We start from the raw sequence: 18,725 nt of genomic DNA on the forward strand, positions 1-18,725 counted from the left end.
CCCCTTTTCTTCAAGGGGCACCGGGGACTCTCCGGGCGAGTGGCCCCTGCCCTGGCCAGAAGTGGAGGGACTGTGGCTGCAGCAGTCCAAGGAGAGTCCAGACCTTGAGAAACTTTGGGGTTCCACCATCAGGAATATAATAATTTTAAAAGGTTAAGTGGCCAGTTCTGTACCGGGGCAGGAGAACAACCCCATGCATCAGGACAGAGCAGGACCTGACACGCTGAGCAGTGACCCTGAGGAGAAGGGCCTGGGCACTACAAGGTCCCCACACCAGCCCGTGGTGCACACTCACCATGAACAAGGCAGCTGCACACGGGGCTGCATGAGGAGGAGCGTGGGGACCCAGACACCTGCAGTTCTCGTCCCATTCGGTTCAGCACTGGTGTGACCCACACACACGGGTGTGTGCCAGTGTGCGGCTTCCCAGTTTGGAGAAGCAGGGAGGAACTGGAGAGTGCAGGGCTGTGCCAAGGCAGGTTCAGCACCTTGTGCACATGGTGTGGGGTGCTGAGGGACCTGGGCTGCTTTGGCCCAGCAGCGCTGGGGAGGCTGCAGCAGTGCAGGAGTAGCCTGAGAGTGCTTGAAGGGCGGTTTCAGAGGTGGTGGAGGTTTCCTCATAGTGGGAAAGAGCTTGAGAAAGAAATAATGGCCCAAAGTGCAGCTGAGGAGGTCCAGGCTGGACATGAGCAGAAAGGAATGTGATGGAAGGGCAGTGCTGTGGTGGAGCAGGTCAGCAGAGGGAGTCTGCATCAGCCCAAGGCTTTGTGCTTCAAGGAGCAGCTGGGGAGGATGGAGAGATCTCAGCAAAGGAAGGAAGATGCTCAGACAAGAGCAAGGTGGGGCAGCAGGGGGGATGTCTCCAGCCTGCAGGGACAGAGGTGCAGGGGTTGCCACAGCACAGGACAGGCTGTCGTGGAGGTGATCACGGGATGTAAAGAGGCTGAAAGCCCCACCAGACATGAGCTCCTTCTCCCCTTGGCTGTGGCTGTTGTCTGCACCTCTGATGCCTGTGGGGAGACACCTTGTCCTTGCAGCACAGGGGCCTCATGGCCTCCTTGTCCCCAGCCAGGAACCTGGGAGGTGTGGGACCATAGTCCTGCCCTTGGCCTTGCACAGCCCCACATCACACTGTCCAGGAAGAGCCCTGGGCAACGTGGGAGGGACAGGATCTGATTTCCCATGGTACAAGGTCAGGGCTTGGCTTTTGGTTAAAGAAACACAACCAGGTTTCCTCAGCATCAGAGACATCTTTACTTTGCTTTTCCTGACCTCCAGTTTTCTTCTCTAACCGAACCTGGATATTGTTTCTCAGTAGGTTCCCTCAGTGGGACCCATTAACAGTACAAGAAACTTTGGAGTTTGAATCTGAATCTGACTTCTTGAGAACTTTCTTCAACTTCCTCCAGAGTCTGAGGTTCATGGACTCAGCACCAAACCCACCAGAGGGGTCATTAAAGCGCCTTGTGCTGCTCCTGTGCTGCTGAGCTGGGCTGGGCTCCTGGGACACAGGGAGCTCATGGCAGCGGCAGCGCTGCAGAGAGACAGCTCTGCCCAGGAGCAGCTCCTCTGCACACACAGCAGGGCTGAGAGCTCTGCCTGGGGATCTCAGGAGACGAGCAAGGCAGAGAGAGATTAAAGGTGCTCAGGACTGAAGGATGGCCGAGAACTCACTGGAGGAGAAACCTTTGCAGTCCTTGCCATGGTAAGTCTCTGGTGCAGGGCAGTGCAGCTGTAGCTCCTGGAGGCATCTCCTGAAACTGGCACAGGCACAGCTTGTGGGATCTGTAAGGACGGGGCTCTTGTCAGGCCATGTTGAACAGCTGTGAAGCCGGGTGAGCACCCAGGGGTGCCCAGGGCTGTCCTGCAGAGCAGGGTCCCTGCACCCCAGGGCTGTGCCGGGCAGGGACTCTGCTGCCTGCCAGGGTCAGCGCTCAGCCTGCCCGGGAGAGCCCATGGCAGCAGCTGTGGGGGGAAGGAGCGACCCCCGGCAGGGCAGGCAGGGAGCTTGTGGGGTTGAAGGGGGCTGTGTGGGTCAGGGCTGCTCAGAGCTCCAGATCAACCCCACAAACATGGCAGAGGTCCTTCTGAACAAGGACATCAATACAGTAACAGCTGCAAGAGAAGGAGTCTGTGCTTTCAGTTTTCCACTCTTGCTCGTCTGGGTGTGCAGTGGGAGATGGGGATTTATTTCTCTCTTTGGAGAAGACACTGAGACCCCAGTTCTTGTTAGGACTGATCTGAGCTGCTCCTGAGCCCCTGCACACACAGAGCTGCCCCTGGGCAGTGCCAGGAGGTGTGAGCAGGACAGAGCTGAGCACACAGCGGGTGGGACAGGGTCTGTGACACTGACAGGGAGCAGACCCAGGGACAGACACACAGCTGCGGGCAGCAGAGACATGGGCAGGGACAGGGAGATGGACCAGAAATGCTGGGGACAGGAGTTAGGAACCTCTCTCACATCCTTTCCAGTGCAGACACATTTCCCAGTGCAACCGCTGGTCTCCTCTCCTCCCCAGCAGACCCTCTGCCCCAAAGCCATGGGGTCCAGGTCATGAGTCTTCACCTCAGCAACTGGACCTCCAGCTGAAGGGTTCCTGGAACGTGGTACTCAAAAAAGGTGCTAAAAGTACTTGCTCTACAGTGTCATTATGTGAGTGGCAGCAGCACAGCTGGGTCAGGAGAAGGTTCCACAGCATGCCCGTCTGCCTTTCTGCCCTTGCTTTATTTTCTGGTAGCACTGCAGTGTTCTTCTTTGTTTCTCCACCTGTCCCTGGTGCTCTTGCTTTCTGGGGTTGGGGTGGGAGTGTGGGTCAGTTTTTGTTCTGACACTAATTCAGTGAATCTTGCCTCACAGGTGTGTTCATGGAAACCAGATGCTCAAGCTGCATTTTAAACTGTGATGAACTATTTTTCTCAATTGGTAGAAAGAGAGAATGAGCGGATACATCCCATCATCAAGGAGGGGTTTTTCCATGAGAAACAGCCTGTTTATTTTCCTCAGAGAAGTCTCCCCTAACTTGGCACTGTCCTTTCCTCCTTGCACAGGTCCTCATGCCCACAGGCAGCCAATGTCCAACAGCAGCTCCATCATCCAGTTCCTCCTCCTGCCGTTCACAGACACACGGGAGCTGCAGCTCTTGCACTTCTGGCTCTTCCTGGGCATCTACCTGGCTGCCCTCCTGGGCAACGGCCTCATCATCACCACCATAGCCTGGGACCAGCACCTCCACACCCCCATGTACTTCTTCCTGCTCAACCTCGCCCTCCTTGACATGGGATTCATCTCCACCACTGTCCCCAAATCCATGGCAAATTCCCTCTGGAACACCAGGGCCATCTCATACTCAGGATGTGCTACACAACTTCTTCTGTTTGTCTTTTTAGCTTCAGCAGAGTATTGTCTCCTCACTATCATGTCCTATGACCGCTATGTTGCCATCTGCAAACCCCTGCACTACGGGACCCTCCTGGGCAGCAGAGCTTGTGTCCACATGGCAGCAGCTGCCTGGGCCACTGGGTTTCTCAGTGCTCTGCTGCACACGGCCAATACATTTTCACTGCCCCTGTGCAAGGGCAATGCCCTGGGCCAGTTCTGTGAAATCCCCCAGATCCTCAGGCTCTCCTGCTCACACTCCTACCTCAGGGAACTTGGGCTTCTCGCAGTTTGTATATTTGTAGTATTTGGCTGTTTTGTGTTCATTGTGGTGTCCTATGTGCAGATCTTCAGGGCCATGCTGAGGATCCCCTCTGAGCAGGGACGGCACAAAGCCTTTTCCACCTGCCTCCCTCACCTGGCCGTGGTCTCCCTGTTTGTCAGCACTGTCATGTTTGCCTACCTGAAGCCCCCCTCCATCTCCTCCCCATCCCTGGACCTGGTGGTGTCTGTTCTGTACTCGGTGGTGCCTCCAGCAGTGAACCCCCTCATCTACAGCATGAGAAACCAGGAGCTCAAGGATGCCCTGTGGAAACTGATGACTGGATGGTGTTCTGAAGCAAGAAACTGCCCATCTGCTTCTACATAGGAGTTTTAATGTAATTAATTTCAGGCCTGGCCTGTCATCTCTATTTTTTGTTGTTAGTGGTGTTTCTATTGTGATAATGTTGTCATCCCCTTTCAAATTCGCTGTTTGCTGTTCTTTCATAACCACTGACTGTGCTCTTTGTGTATTTAAACAAAATAAAGAGCCCTGTAGTGACTCTTTTACATGGGATCCTTTCACCAAGGCCTGTCTGGAGCTGCAGGGGCAGTTCCTGTGTGCATGGGAGGAGGGTAAAAGAGTCCATCCTGGCAGCCCTGCCAGGGAGCACCAGTGCTTGTTCTTCCAGAGCTGTTCTGGTTCCACTCCACACTCTCCTTCTCATCCCTGGTGTTGGTGCAAGGCCTGAGTGCTCTGGCAGCTTGGTCACCGTCCTGCTGTGTGTCAGTGCTGTGAGCGCAGGCAGGGACAGGCATTGGGCACTCAGCTGGCCACAGAGCTGGTCCCAGAACAGCCTTTCCAGATAGAAAGGTGATCTCCTCAGGGCAGAATCTGAAGGTTTAAGTCTTCTTAAAAAAATTATCTCAAGAACATGTCCAAGAAAGTGACCCACAGATTAAACACCAGAGTACAGCTGAACAGCGTGTGTGTGCAGGGCTGGCACACAGCAGTGTCCTCTCACAGCCAGGCTCCTGCCAGAGACCTGCAGGACCAGCAGAGCAGGGCTGGGCTGTGCCCCTGTGCACTGGACACCCCACAGAAGCTGCCCCAGGGCATCGTCATGGACTGGGCCTCACAGCCACCATTTCCAACCCTGGCTTCTCTCCCCAGCTCACAGACGTTGCTCTTCCCTCCGCGGAGGGACACTGCATGAGTAGGTCAGCAATCCATGTCTGCATTGTACAGATGAGATGTGAGCACGCACATCATGGATGTGAGGTGAGATGTACCCCAGTGAGCACAAACACTGTCAGCTATTCCTGGGAGTTCCATGAGGGCCTGTGGGACAGACAGTGTCTTGAGGTCACTTAATGTTGGCAGAAACATCCTATGGGAAACTGCCTGAATGCAGCACTGGGTTGTGCTTCCTTGAACTAAGGTCCCTGTGTCCATTCCTCATGATGTGGGACATCTCAGATGAGTGCAGAGCAGGGTGACACACCACAGGGCTGAGGTGCCTCCCATCCTTTGGAAGTGGCACCAGGAGGCCAGAGGGAAACTAAGACTACAGCCTCTATGTGCAACACGGAAAGATTCCGTCTCTGAACACCCCTGGGTGCAGAACGAGTTCACGAGGCCAGCTCAGACTTGGATGACAGACAGAACTTGACATTTCTGTGTGTGACTTCAAGAACAAACCTCAGTGGCTCGGTGAGATTCATCTCAGCTGCTGGAATGGCTCATTGCAAGTGCTCCTGTCTGCTCCGTCACCGTTGCCCATGATCCTGAGTTGTGCTCTCAAAAGTACCAGAGCACTCAGAGAGGTTCTGGGGTCCTTGGAAAAGGCAGAAATCCAACTCAACTTCAAGAAGGGCTCTTTATTAAAATCCAGCCATTTTCCTCAAGAAGAGCTGCTCCTCCATCTGATTTAGCGCCAGCAGCACAGGGCTCTCAGGGTCCATCGTGATCTTGGCCGCTTCCATGAAGAGCACACGATGACAATGGTCTGAGCTGCCAGGGAGCAGATGGAGGGTTCACTGTCCTCCTCCAAGGGTTGAATGGCTGCAACGGAAAGAAACAGAGCCCAGATGAGCTCCCATGTCTGCAGAGACCCCCAGGCATCCCCTCCCGACCACGCTCCCTACTCACCTCTGCAGATCTCAGACAGACTCTCCTTGCTTGGGTCCTTCAGGTGCCGCGCAGCCAGCCCTGGGCACAGAGTTCTGTCAGCCCCTGCTCCCTCCCCTCATCAGGGCTGACCCCAGGGGGAGCAGGAGCTGAGTTGGTGGGACCGGGCAAGGCGGCCACCATGGCCACCTGTGTGGGCAGGGCTGGGAGGGGAGGCCAAGGCCCTGCACGGGGCAGCTGGGGCTCTGGCAGCCACAGGGCTGCTCCTTGTGCCAGGGCAGCAGTGGGGTCTGGGGCCAGGCTGCCGAAAGAGGGAGCTGGGGGCTCTGACTCACCGATGAACCTGATGGCCGCCTCTCGCAAGCTGGCCTGAGCATCCCTCAGGTACGGCAGGCTCTGACTCAAGAACTCTTGAGCTCTGCTCCTGTCCTGCTCCAGCTGGAGAGAGCACAAGGGCATGGGCATGTCACTGTCCCTCCCCAGCTGGCTGGACCAGTCCCTCCCCGCAACAACCCACATTCCTCTTCTCCTCCAGCCATTCCCGTGTTCTAGCCAGGAGCCCCGTGGGGCTGAGAGAGAGACACAGGCCGAGGGGTCCCAGGGGTGCTGAGAGCCCTCCCTCCTGCTGGCTGCGGGGCAGAGGGAAGAGCCCCTGGGGGCTCTGTTCTTGAGGACAGGGAACAAGGATGCAGCTCGGGGCTGCAGCAGGACAGGCGAGGCACATCTGCAGAGCCCACAGCACAGACACGTGGGGCAGCCCCGTCCAGCCTGGGCCCTGGGCCTTGGGGGTTGTCCTCACCAAGCTCTCTCCAATCCGCCATGTCTGCTCTGTCTGCACCAGATGTTCAAGCTGTTTCCACTTGAGAAGCTCTGCTGCACCGAGGAGGGCTTCCCTGGCGACCTACGGAACAGCAGAGGCTGGGAGATGGCACCACGGTTGGGGCAGGAGACTTTGTGTCCCCCTCCTCTGGGCTTTGTTCCTGGGGTGATTCTGCCCTTGGGGAGCGGGGACATGCCCTGGCCCAAACGCCCAGGGGTCTCTTCCCTGCATCACTGCTCGGCTTTGAAATCTGTACCTTGGCCACGCTCTGCACTTGGTCACTCATGCGGAACAAGAGAGGGAGCAGGCCAAGTCGCACTGTGTTCTTCATCTCTCTCTTGTCATTCTGCACCACCATCTTCATCAGGTCTCTGAAGAGGCTGATGGAGCTCTCTCTCAGCTGGCTCAGCTCCTGGGAGGGAGCAGCACAGTAGGATCTGAGCACCAGCAGCTCTCTGCCCACAGGGAGCAGAAGCTCCTGCATGGCTGATGGGAGGGGAGACGCTCCAGGGCAGCATTGTGCACGCTGCAGTTGTGGCCAGATCTGCGGCTCTGGGTCCATGAAAGACCACTCAAGAGACTTGTTCAGGTAGTGTCTGTGCCTCAAAGTGCTCTCCCAGCCACCCAGCATCCCCCAGCAGCTTCAGCAGCCATGGCGGGGAGGAGCTGTGGGAGCAGCTGGCAAGGAGAAGCTGGGCTGGGCTGCAGAACGCAGAAACCATCTCACAAGAGCCGTGGAGAGAAAGTAGAGGAGAAGCCCTTGCTCCGATGGCTGGGCTGAAGGGCAGCTGTCATTGTCCAGTGCCCACCTGCGGGGCTCAGGCTTATACATCAGCCTTATACATCAGACTTACGTCATCAAAGAAGGGCAGGAGAAATTCTGCCAGCAGCATGGCAATGGGACTGGCCTCCTCCCTCTCCAGATGAGCCATCACATTTCTGAAGACCACCAGAGCCTTGATCTTGATGGCCTTATTGCCGTACTGCAGGACCCACATAAGGTCTGGCAGCATGACCTCCATTTTTCTGGCCTGTACAAAGAAGAGAGTTTCTCTCTTGGGACCAGGTCCATGTCTGGAGAGCTCCCCAGGCAGCCCTCAGGCCCCACCATGGCAGGAAGGGCCTTTGGAGCAGGCACCCCAGCGCCTGACTGCCAGCCAAGGCCAAGCCCGAACCCGCTGCCCCGGCCCTTGGCTGCCAACATGGCTCCCCTTGGCGACACCTCACTCACCATCTCTTCTCTCTGTGACAGCGTCATCATGCCCCTGAGCAACAGGGAGAGCACTGTAGGTCTTCGTTGCCTCAGAAACCTCATGACTAGGTACATTGGAGCAAACTCCTCATCTTGCAGGTCACTGCTGGCCAGTATCTGAAAGCAAGCCAGCAGTGAGCGACCAGCAGAGCTGCGGGGTCTCCTGGCACCGTGCAGCTCCTGGGGCACCAGGAGCTTTTCCCAGTAACTCACAGCCAAGCGAAGGATGGCGGTGTCCTCCAGGTGTGTATATAAGACCCTATAGTGCCGGTCCTGGAGTTGGATGAGCAGCTCCTTCAAAACGTTCTGCAGGGTCTGGGGCACGGAGAACATCACCTCCCACAGCGCCAGGGCAGTGCTGCAAGCGAGCGCTCTATCAGCAGGGCAGCCTGGGCCACAGCAGCGTGTCCAGGCTCAGCACTGCAGGACGCCTGGGATGCCCTGGGCAGCAGCAGAGGCGGAGCTGGTGCTCCTGTGGGGCTGGCAGGAGCGTAGTGGGGGGCTCTGGGCTGGCTTGCTCAGCTGTGGCTGCTGCGGGCCTGGCTGACCTCCAGCACTGGAAAGCGTGGTGGGATGAAGGGTCCTGCTCCTTGGGAGTGTCCTGCAGGATTCCTTGGCTCTGGCAGCCAGGGTGTCTCCGGGCCCCTCTCCCCACAGGGAACAAGGCCTCATGGCTTTTGGGGCCAGTACCTGTCTCCTGGTGGTGCGATTGTCAGCAGCGTCAACACCACCTCCCCAGGGCACTTGTCAGCCATGGGGACAATTAGGGACTCCACACTCCGCCGGGCTGGTGCCGTGTTGATGCACTCCAGGGTTTTATAGATGCAGCTCGTGATCTTTGGCACCTGGAGGAGACACAGGTGAGGATGGCGCTGCCACTGGAGTGCAGCCATTTCCTCAGCTGCCCTTTCCATCCCTCTCTGCTGCCTTCAGGTGGCTTCACTTTACTGGGATTTGAGAGGAAGAGATGGATGGAGCGAGGAACAAGGCCTGACAGGGCCGAAGGGCAGGACAATCCAGCCAAAGGCCACTTACATCCACCAGCCAGAAATCACAGTTTCTCTTGACCATGTCCAGCATGTTTCTGGCCGCCTCCTTGCCAAAGGTGCTGGAGTCGCTCACGGCCTCGATGAACACCAGGACCATGTCTGTTCTCTCAGAAGGCTGGAGGTATTCTGCAAAGAGCTAAGGGAGGAAGGGAGGCAGCGAAGCCAAGTCACACCGAGTGCCCCGGTGCTGCTGCTTAGCCGGGCAGTGCCAGCAGCCCTGCAGAGACGCCCAGCGGTGCTGCGGCAGTGCCCCAGCAAAGCTGGCAGCAGGGGCGACAGTGACTGCACGGGAAGATGAGAAGAGAGGCCCCGGGGTGAGGAAGGAGGGTTGGGGTCCTGGGCACAGGGTGCTGGCCCGGCCGTGAACCAGGGCTTGCTGGTGGCCGGCAGGACTGGGGCTGCTGCTGGGACACTGGAGAGCAGCCCTCGCATTGTCCCTGCTCAGGGACAGCAGGAACCCTCTCAGCAGGGACAGGGAGGCCACGCCAGCCCCCTGATTGTGGAGGCCTTTACTCTCACAAGTCCCCTGCTGGTGCCACCAACAAGAGTGCCAGCAGGAGCTCTTTACCATGACGTCAGGTTTTAGCCAGTCCTCAGAGGAGCTGTCGGGATCTTCCAAGTGGGGCTGTCGTGCTTGATTCCTCCTGTCTAAACAGAGGGGAAACATAGAGAACTCAGTAAAGCACAGCAGCTTTGTCAGCAAGCTTCCCAAAGCACCCCGAGATCTGCCCTCGTGATGGCGGAGCAGAAGTGGTCAAGGAGAATTCTGGAGGGTACAGGAACAGCTTCTTGCTACAAGCAGTGGAAGCTCTAGCCAGGAGGACTCAGAGATAGACCTGCTCTTCACTGACAGGAAAACCATGGCTTTGGGTCATGGCAATCAGCCGTATGTTTGGGTCTGGGAACCACAGAACAGCGGGCTTCAGGATCCTGAAAGGAGGGAGCAAGGAGAGCAGCAGAGAACAGATCCCAGACTTCGGGAGAATGCTCAGCTGCTGCAGCAAAATGGCAGCTGGGATGCTACGGGAAGCAGCTGGGAAGGACAAAGGAGGTGAGGAACAGGAGCAGAACCATCGGGAGATGTCTGTGTGTAGAGGGATCGAGCCCAACACAACTTCTCTTACTGTTTTGTCCAGCCAAGAAGACAGCGAGGTGCTGCACTGCATCTCGAGCCAGAGTTCTTGCCTCTTCCCAGGAATGTTGGGAAAGGAGGAGATGCCCCAGCAGCTGTCCCAGCTCTGGGATCTGGATGTCTCTGTAGCTGACAGGGCCGTGTATGTCTGTGCTAGAGCGGCACCAGGCCTGGGTGAGAGAGACAGAACAGCAGGAGGGTTGAGGGCAGGCAGCTGTGCCAAAGCCCTGAACCCAAGCGCGTGTCCAGGGCTCCGTGGGCAGGCAGGACTTTCCAGGGCCGTGCCGGTCACAGCTCCTAAAGCAGCTGGTTGGGCAACAGTGCCGCGTGGGGAGAGCTGCAGGCTGCTCTGGGGTGCAGGGATGGGCAGACGGTCTGGCCGGAGGGTGCCTGGCTCCTTACCTCCAGTGTGGAATTCTCAGCCAACACGAAGCTCAGCCACTCAATCCTCCCCACGGCCCTCTGCCGCACATGTTCTCTCTCGGAGCTGCTCAAAGTCAAGAGCATCTGGGAAGAGAGAAGCTACTGGTGAGCCCTGGGAGCAGCCACCACTTCAGCAGAAGCAGCACCGCTCAACGCCTGTGCTGGACTGGCCCGCTCCATTAAGGGTTCCCCAGGACTCGACCAAAGCCTGTAGTGAGGTTCTTGCTCTGGGGTCCCTGGCAGGCTTGGGGCACATGCCCCAGGCCAGCCCCGTGGCCAGGCAGGAAGGCAGATGCCATCCTCTGTGGCCACTGTGCTGCGGAAGAGCCTGGTGGGCAGCCCCTGGTTCCCTGGAAGAGCCTAGTGGGCAGCCCCTGGTTCCCCGGGGAGGTGGGCACCCTCCCAGCAGTGCACTCTCTGAACGGCACGGGGTGGGATTGTCACCTCCAGAGTGGACACCCCATCCCCCAGTGTGAGGAACAGCCCTTGTGAAGCCCAGACTTTGCACACCCAGACCTGGAAGATATTGTGCAGCAGCTCGCTGACTTTGGAGGCACGAGAGTTGAGAAGCAATGCCTGCAGCATGTTGTCCATGGACCGCATGGTCTGCAAGAACACAATGGGTTGTGGTTGTGTTTCCTGCCATCCCTCTCACTCCCAGGAGACTGATGTGTACTCCCAGCACCGAGGGAAGACTCCCGCGCTGCTGCAATGTGCCTGGGAGAGACCCAGGGGCAAATAATCTGCTATGGGCAGAGCAGCCTGTGAAACTGGACGTGGCCAGGCCCACAGGCAGGGGATGAAGGGATGAGGGTGCGACAGCAGAGTTGAGACCCTGCTCTGCCTTGGATCTCTGGTTATATCGCGGCACGGGGCTCCTGTAGCTCATGCAGCACTTACTTCTAAGTAGAGGTAACGGTCCATGTCCTCCACTTCTGGTGGAAGCGAGAAGACACTGGAGAAGCAGGCTTGGAGCAGCCTTGTCTCCTTGCCCTCCAGCACCCTCTCCACTGCGCTGCAAAGAGAGAGAGCAGCCAGCCACACGCTGGTATCTGGAGCAGCGCCTCGAGCCCTCGTGCAGGCGTCCCCAGGAGGGATGGGCAGGTACCTCAGTTCAGCAATGGCACGCATGGCGATCTGCCGCAGCGCCGTGCGCAGTTGGTCCCTGGGCTCCTCTTCCAGCAGCACCTGCAGAGCACAGCCGGGATGGGACCTGCAGCTGCCAGCACCCAGTGCCACCAGCCCCTGGCCCTGCCCAGCACTGTCCTCACAGGGTGCTGGTGCCACAGTCCTCGACCCCTTCCTCAGCACTGCTGGGTATCCCCTCACCTCGATATTCTCTGCCAGCTCGTGTTTCTGGCAGAAGACATCTAGACCCCTTGGCGAGCAGTGGCGCCTGCTGGTGTCGCACAGGTCACGGATGTCCATAAGAAACCCAATCTTGTGGCTCTCCTCCTGGCAGCCGGGGAGCAGAGAGACAAACAGGGAGCGTGAGATGGGGACAAGCGGCCAGTGGCACCGCAGCATGGGGATGCAGTGCCCATTAGAGACCTGGGAGCAGCAGCTCTGCCCAGCCAGCACCGTCCAGCACCCGCAGCAGAGCCCCTGTCAGCAGATGCTGGCACAGCCACCTTTAAAGCGGTTGCGGTTACCTTTTCTGGGCTGCTGAGAAAGGACACGATGGAGTCCATGTATCCCCTTAGAAATCCATTCACGGGTAACGAATCGGCATCTAATAAAGGGGGAGAGCAGGGAGGGCTGCAGAGAGGCTTTACAGGCAGGACAGAGCAGAAGGAGCTCTGCCCCACGTTCATCCCAGTGCCCGCTGCCCCGGCACAGTCTCCCCATGCGTGTCAGGGCTGGGGTGCCCGGCAGACGGGCTGCGATGCTGGAGCCAGGCAGGACGGGGAAAGCGCCCAGTGCAGTGGGTGAGGAACTCTCTTCAGAGGGGCAGGAAAGGTCCCCGTCCCACAGCACGGCTGCCTCCTGCCCGCCCAGCTGCCTCTCGCTGCCCGTGCCCTGCAGCAGGAGCTGGGTCCCCTCTGCCCGCAGAGGCTGTGCTGGGGCCGGCTCCCAGATCGGAGCAGCCCTGGGCTTCAGGCAGCATAATCACCACCCATGGAACCCCCTGCCAGTGTGTGGGGAACCGTGACCCTGGTGTCGAGCGGGGAGCGATCACTGGGCCCCACCCTGGCCAGACAATCAGGGCCCCTCACTCACCGATCTGCGGTGGCTGGGCCACATCCAGCTGGTTGGGCTGCGGTGGAGATGTGACCTCCTGGGGAGCCCCAACCTCCTCCTGCCAGGCCACCCGGGGGCATCTGGGGGGTCTCTCCTGCCAGGCCAGCCTAGGTCGGATGGGGGGTCTCCCTGCCATTTTCCAGTCAAAGGGAAGGACTAGGGATGGGGAAGGTGGACGCTTTGGCAAAACGCCTCGGTGCTGCAGCTCTGCCAGAGGCAGCGGTGAAGGGTGTGGGATGCGCCCGAGTGCTCCTCGTCGGGGAAAGACGTGAGCTCAGGAGCTCCTAGCTCCTAGTCTGCCAGGGGCAGCAGAGAGTCTGCCGGGGGCAGCTAGAGCTGGGCTGTGGTTGGACTCGATGATCTTAAAGGTTCACTTCCAACCAAGAAGATTCTGATTCTCTGACAGACGTGGGCTACGCTCGGGGCTCTCGCCAGCTCCGTGCTCGCACCCTGTCCTGTCACCGTCCTGTCGGACAGTGTGGGCTGGGGCCGCAGCTGCACTGATCACATGCGGGGCAGTGGGTGTCACCAAGTGAGGTCACAAAGGCCCCACTGTGACCCTGTGCCTGGGCAGGGAGGGTCAGGAGGTCCCCTTGGGAGGCTCAGGCCAGCTCAGCCCTGGGCACCTGGCTGCTAAATTTCAATCCCAGTTTCTAAAAGTTCACCACCCATTGCTCTGAGCACAGTCTTGAACAGCCTGCTGCACTGCTCCATTTTCCCAGCGGCTGGTGCATGGTGGGGATGTCACAGACCTACTCAATGCCACGCTCCTTGCTCCAGGCGTCTCTGAGGATGTTGCGGAAAGGAGTCCCGTTGTCTGGCTCAGTTCTCTCTGGGCTGCCAGGGGTGGCAGATGCACTCGATCCCCCAGTCACCCCCAGCCAAACCCGCAGCACTTGGGTCCAGGCTCCAGAGGAGGGAAGGGCCTGAGTTGTACCCAGGCCAAGAACTCCTGCCCGGAGACCCACAGCGAAGCAGAAGAGCAGATGAACGCCGGGAACTTGTGGGCGCATAAGTCTCAGACACTTTTCTTACTGTGTGCAATGTGACTAAGAGTCTATCACTTCATTCCATAAATACGACAGCATGGATGAGCCACTGGGAGCTCTCCCTGCTAAATAAGTGAGCTGTGTGGCAATGGTTTTACTACTCACAGGTCAGTGGATGAGACCAATTTAAGTTTAGTATTAATCATTTACCTTAAGTAGATGCACACTAAATACAATCAGTTCTTTAGGGACATGGTTTTTAATATACTCTTTGCTTCATGTTACTTGTAAACTGGATTTGCTAAAATTTTAAGCTGTGAAGTTCTGCTCATATCTACCAAAAACAACTACAAACTACACTGATCACTTACAAGATAAGGCCTATATTGCACTTCGCTGAGAAGAAAGGAATTTGCGTCCAGACAAAACAGCACCGGCAAGGTTATGGACAACAAACAATGTCTACAGCTGAACACAACAAAGCCCACGTGGAATCAGAGAAGTTTGCCTCTGGAGCTTTAAACATGGACTCCAGAGCGAACGGTTATCAGGGGGAGAAGAATCCTGACCATGTGCACCGTGACGGGTACAGCCTCACCTGAGAGTTCGTCCTCGGAGCTCCAGGACACAGACTCCAGCGTGAACGGTTATCAGGGAGGCAAGAATCCGGACAGTTTGCTTCGTGAACGGGTACAGGCACCTGGAGAGACGGTCAGCAGCATTTGGCTTGGCATATTTCCCCATGCAGTAAATAATAGAGTGAACCTGCCACTGAATTCTTGAAGTTGCACTTGTCTTTAAGAAATCTAAACGCTGTTCTGCAGTGAGCAGAACCCTCAATTACTCCCCATGGTGCCCCATGTTGCCACAGAACTTGCTTTTCAAGGCCCAGGACCGTGTTGCGGGCAGTGCCGTGGGGCATGGTGCATGTTTCCAGCCACTGGTGGTGGTTTCCACCATTGTAAGCACAGAGCTCTCGCCGTGGTGAGATTGTGGCTCTGTGATATAGACACTTCAGTCATCGTCCCCCATACCACACAGGCTTTAACCGCTGGGCTTGCTTGATCGTAGCGCATGTTTCACAATGGTGGATAACCTGTTACGTCCATGGTCAAGTCCACCCCTCAACCACGAGCCCATCTATGTGTTGCATCCCTTCCTCGGTGACCTGGGGCATCGTGGGCCCAATGGGCCATCAATAATTCACCTTCATCTTGCCAGTGCAAATCTACCTCAGCCACTTTAACCTGGGCAGCTCGATTTCCCCGCTGGTAGTTCGATCGGGTTCTTCACTAGACCGACTCTCGGGCACATGGCTTCTCCGTGGCAAACTCTCACAGGCAGGTTCTCCAGCCGGGCAGCAATGTCTCCGCAATTCAGCAGCCCAGATGCGTTGGGCTCTGCACGGCCAGCGGCTCCGCGTCCATTGCCGGGACCAGCGCTACGGGGCATTTCCCACCAGCCGTGAGAGAGCAGCGATGGAGCTTCTCAGACGCTGGGGCCTCTTCAGCCCCTGTCAGGATGGCGGTGCTGGGTCTGGTATTTCTCCCTGGCTCCTCACATCAAATGATTGGTCAGACCTCTTGTCAGTCATCCATGTGCTGCACTCCCGCCAGGCGTGATTGGTGCAGCCAGCACAGCCCGCCCCTCAACGCTGACAAGCTGTTCGACTCTCACCACCTTTCCTGCAGGCCTCAAAGCTTGATTGGCTGGTTACCTATCAGTCACATGACTCATCCCGCCTTCTCAAATGTGATTGGCTGTCCTGGGTCCTCTGACTTCCCATAGATTTGTGGTTGGTTGTTGCCAGGCAACGAGCTCCACCTGAAAATGACACTGTGGGCCCTGAACAAAGGCCGTGGGTGATAAAAGACACGATGGGACCCTGAACATGAGGATTTGGCCCCAAGAAGGAGGCTCTGGGCACTCAGAAGGACGGGCAGATGCTACAGATGGTGCTTTGGGACTGAACATGAGGGGACCCTCTTGGTTCCCACCCGAGCTGGGTTTGGTGCCCGTGAACAGACACCTGTGCTGCCCGGAGTGGCCACGGAACAGGCGGAGCCCAAAGCCACAGACTCCATGAGCTCAATGGCTGTTGTGACATTTCATGGACGTTTCACAGGGGCGGCCCATGGACTGCGGGCAACTGTCTGTGTGTGACATCAAAGCGGGGGAAGGGCAGTGGTGGTTGGTGAGGACGTGTTGGGTCGTGTGGGACCTGAGCCCGACGTCCATGGGGTGGAACAAGGGGTGCAGAAAGGACCGTCGTGGTGGCGACACTGCTGCTGCGTGGAGCTCCAGAGGCTGCAGGGGCATTTCTGCTCCACCAGGGACCAGCACAAGCCTGTGGCCCCTTCATGTCTGTCACCGCTCTGGAGCTGTGACCCCAGCAGCACCTGCACAGCAGCAGTGTCCTCAGTGCCAGCACCGGCTCTTTGCTCTGTCTACACCTCTGTGCCCATCTCCCCGTGCTCTCCTCCCTCCCAGGCACCTTTCCCACCTCCTCCAGGACCCACCGAGGCCTCTGTCTGTCCCTATAGAGACTAAAAGCCCCTGCTTATATCTCCCCAAAATCCCGGCCGCAATTTCTCTCCCTGTTCCCCATTGGCTGGTACTGCAGGGTTTACAGACTCCCTCGGCGCAGACAATAACCCTTCCCCTTATCAATATGGATTCCTGGTACTTTGGCTGCACTTCCCCTAAATTAACTTGTCAATACAAGTATCAGTATATATACAGGTGTCAGTATATATACAGGTATCAGTATATATTCCGGGAAGAGATTGTGTTTTACATGAAGACTTCATAGTCTGATGTCTCTTGGTCCTTCCCCCTAAATTAACTTGTCAATACAGGTATCAGTATATATACAGGTGTCAGTATATATTCTGGGAAAGGACTGTGTTTTACATTAAGGATTCATAGTCCGATGTCTCTCAGTCCTTCCCCCATGTTGGGCTCAGGTGCCAGATCCTCAGTGATGTAAAAACAACAATTCTTCATGAAATGTTCCTTAAAATAGTGCAGCTTTAGTTTCTACCAGGAGGGCGTGTTCTGTGCGCTGTTGCCATTTCACACATACTATACCAATTGATTTATTCTCCCTATTCAGTTCTTTCTACGCATGTCTTGTTGTGTCCATAGGGAACCACCCAGAATTTGTACTTCGTTTGATATTGTTCGGTCACCTGCTGCTCCACATTATCTAATCTTTCGTTTTCCAGTGCTCTCCTGTTGCGTCCTTTGGCAGGTGATGTTCTTGTCTCCAGGTAGATCATCCTTCCCACATGTAGTTTGGAAGGTCCCTAGCTGACCCACGGTGCTTCATGTGTTCTAACTTCTGCCTTCTGCATCATGTGCTGATGCATCTGTGTCTGTGTTTGTGTGGCAGGTGGCACATCAGCAGCATTGTCCCAGCCAGGTCACTGCATCTCTTTCTGTTCTCCCTCTGCTGTCACCATGACTGTACCAGCGCTCTGATGTGCTTTCTGACCTCACGGACCCTCTGATCCTGCCTGTGGCCTCTATGGGTCCCTATGGGTGTCTATGGGTCTCTATGGTCTCCATGGGTCTGCATGGGTCTCTGTGGGTCCCTATGGGTCTCTATGGGTCCCTATGGGTCTCTATGGGTCTCTGTGGCCTTGGGGCTTGGGGAACTCAGGTGAAAAGGAAGGACAGACTCATGTGGGTATGGGATCTCTTAAGTGTCCTGGGATTGCTTTACTAATCACTCTGTAACAGTTTCTGGGCTATTAACTCGAGATGTGCCCAGAGAGGCAAATAAGTCCATGAACCAACTTTCCAATTAAGGCTTCCTTCTTACAAAAACACACACTTCCATTTTCTCATCGGCAACAGACTGAAAGATGGCAGCTGAAGCAGCACGTGCCTCTTGTGAAAGCAGGTAACAACAGATGGTTCCATTCAGTGGATCCTTAGTTGCTTCCTGCACAGGAAACCTGTCCATTAATTTAATCTTTGGTGTACAGTCAGGGCCTTCTTGATGTTCCTGTGTCGCAGCAAGTGTGTGCATGTCAGGCTTTCTGCAGGTTTGTGGCTGAGTTTTCCATTTTCCCTAAGACGGACAATCTTGCTGTGGACTCCTGAAGTCTCCCATAAGCTGGTGGTTGAGAGAAGGCCGGGAAGCTCCAGTGAGCTCAGGGAGGACCAGGCAGCATCACAGGCAAAGCAGACGGGAACTCGACTGGGTGAACATTAATGGAATTTATTGATAGAAGAAACAGGAACGTCTCCCCCATCTCTGGGCAGATCACCGTGCACCCTGAACTGATACAGGCAGGTGTAGTCCGGGTGGCCCCAGTTGCTCAGCACTTGCAGCCTGATGTAATTCATGACCCCAGGGAGCTCGTTCTGCAAGGACAAAGAGAAATGAGTCGCCTTTTCCTCTCTGGCCCGTGAGCACTGACAGAAGTGCCGCAGTGACGGCCTCGATCAGCAGCTTCCTCCCTGCTGCCCTGCGGAGGCTTTGACCTGTCGTGGTGCAGATGTTCCCTCATTGGGCCATGAGAACAGCAAAGGAAGAAGCAGCGACCAGACGCCTCAGCAAATACACTGGAAAGTTCTCGCCTGCTTTGGGGCACAGGCTTCCACAGTCAGAGGACCCAGTGCTGGCGTACAATTTCACCTCAAAACTGACAAATTTCACCTCGAATTTGACAAATTTTGCTCTGGGGAGGCTTGAAACCAACAAATTTCTCAATGGGGTCAATGGGAGTCAATGGGAGTCAATGGGGACAAATGGGAGTCAATGGGAGTCAATGGGGATCAATGGGGGTCAATGGGAGTCAATGGGGGTCAATGGGGATCAATGGGGGTCAATGGGGGTCAATGGGAGTCAATGGGAGTCAATGGGGATCAACGGGGAACCTTAACACTGCCTTTAATCCCAATGGGGAGCTCCAAAAATGGCTTTTATCCCAACTGGCAGCCCCAACATGTCTCATTGCCTTCTCTAGAAAGCCACAGAAACAGAATGGCCTCCCTGTCACTGCTCACTGCCAGCACCAACAGAACCCTCAGGAAGCCCA

General features: G+C 56.5%; 1 protein-coding gene across 1 annotated transcript; it reads left to right on the forward strand.

Annotated features, from left to right (window-relative positions):
• Positions 1-3,071: 3,071 nt before the first annotated feature.
• On the forward strand, positions 3,072-4,025 carry LOC308052609 (olfactory receptor 14J1-like; the record flags this gene model as incomplete). The annotated part of the gene is made up of 1 exon (XM_080364669.1): positions 3,072-4,025. One exon carries the CDS (start codon positions 3,072-3,074, stop codon positions 4,023-4,025), a length of 954 nt encoding a protein of 317 aa, XP_080220795.1.
• Between the last annotated feature and the right edge of the window lie 14,700 nt (positions 4,026-18,725).

Source organism: Nesoenas mayeri, assembly GCF_963082525.1.
Source record: "Nesoenas mayeri genome assembly, contig: SCAFFOLD_41, whole genome shotgun sequence".
NCBI classification, from domain to species: Eukaryota; Metazoa; Chordata; class Aves; order Columbiformes; family Columbidae; genus Nesoenas; species Nesoenas mayeri.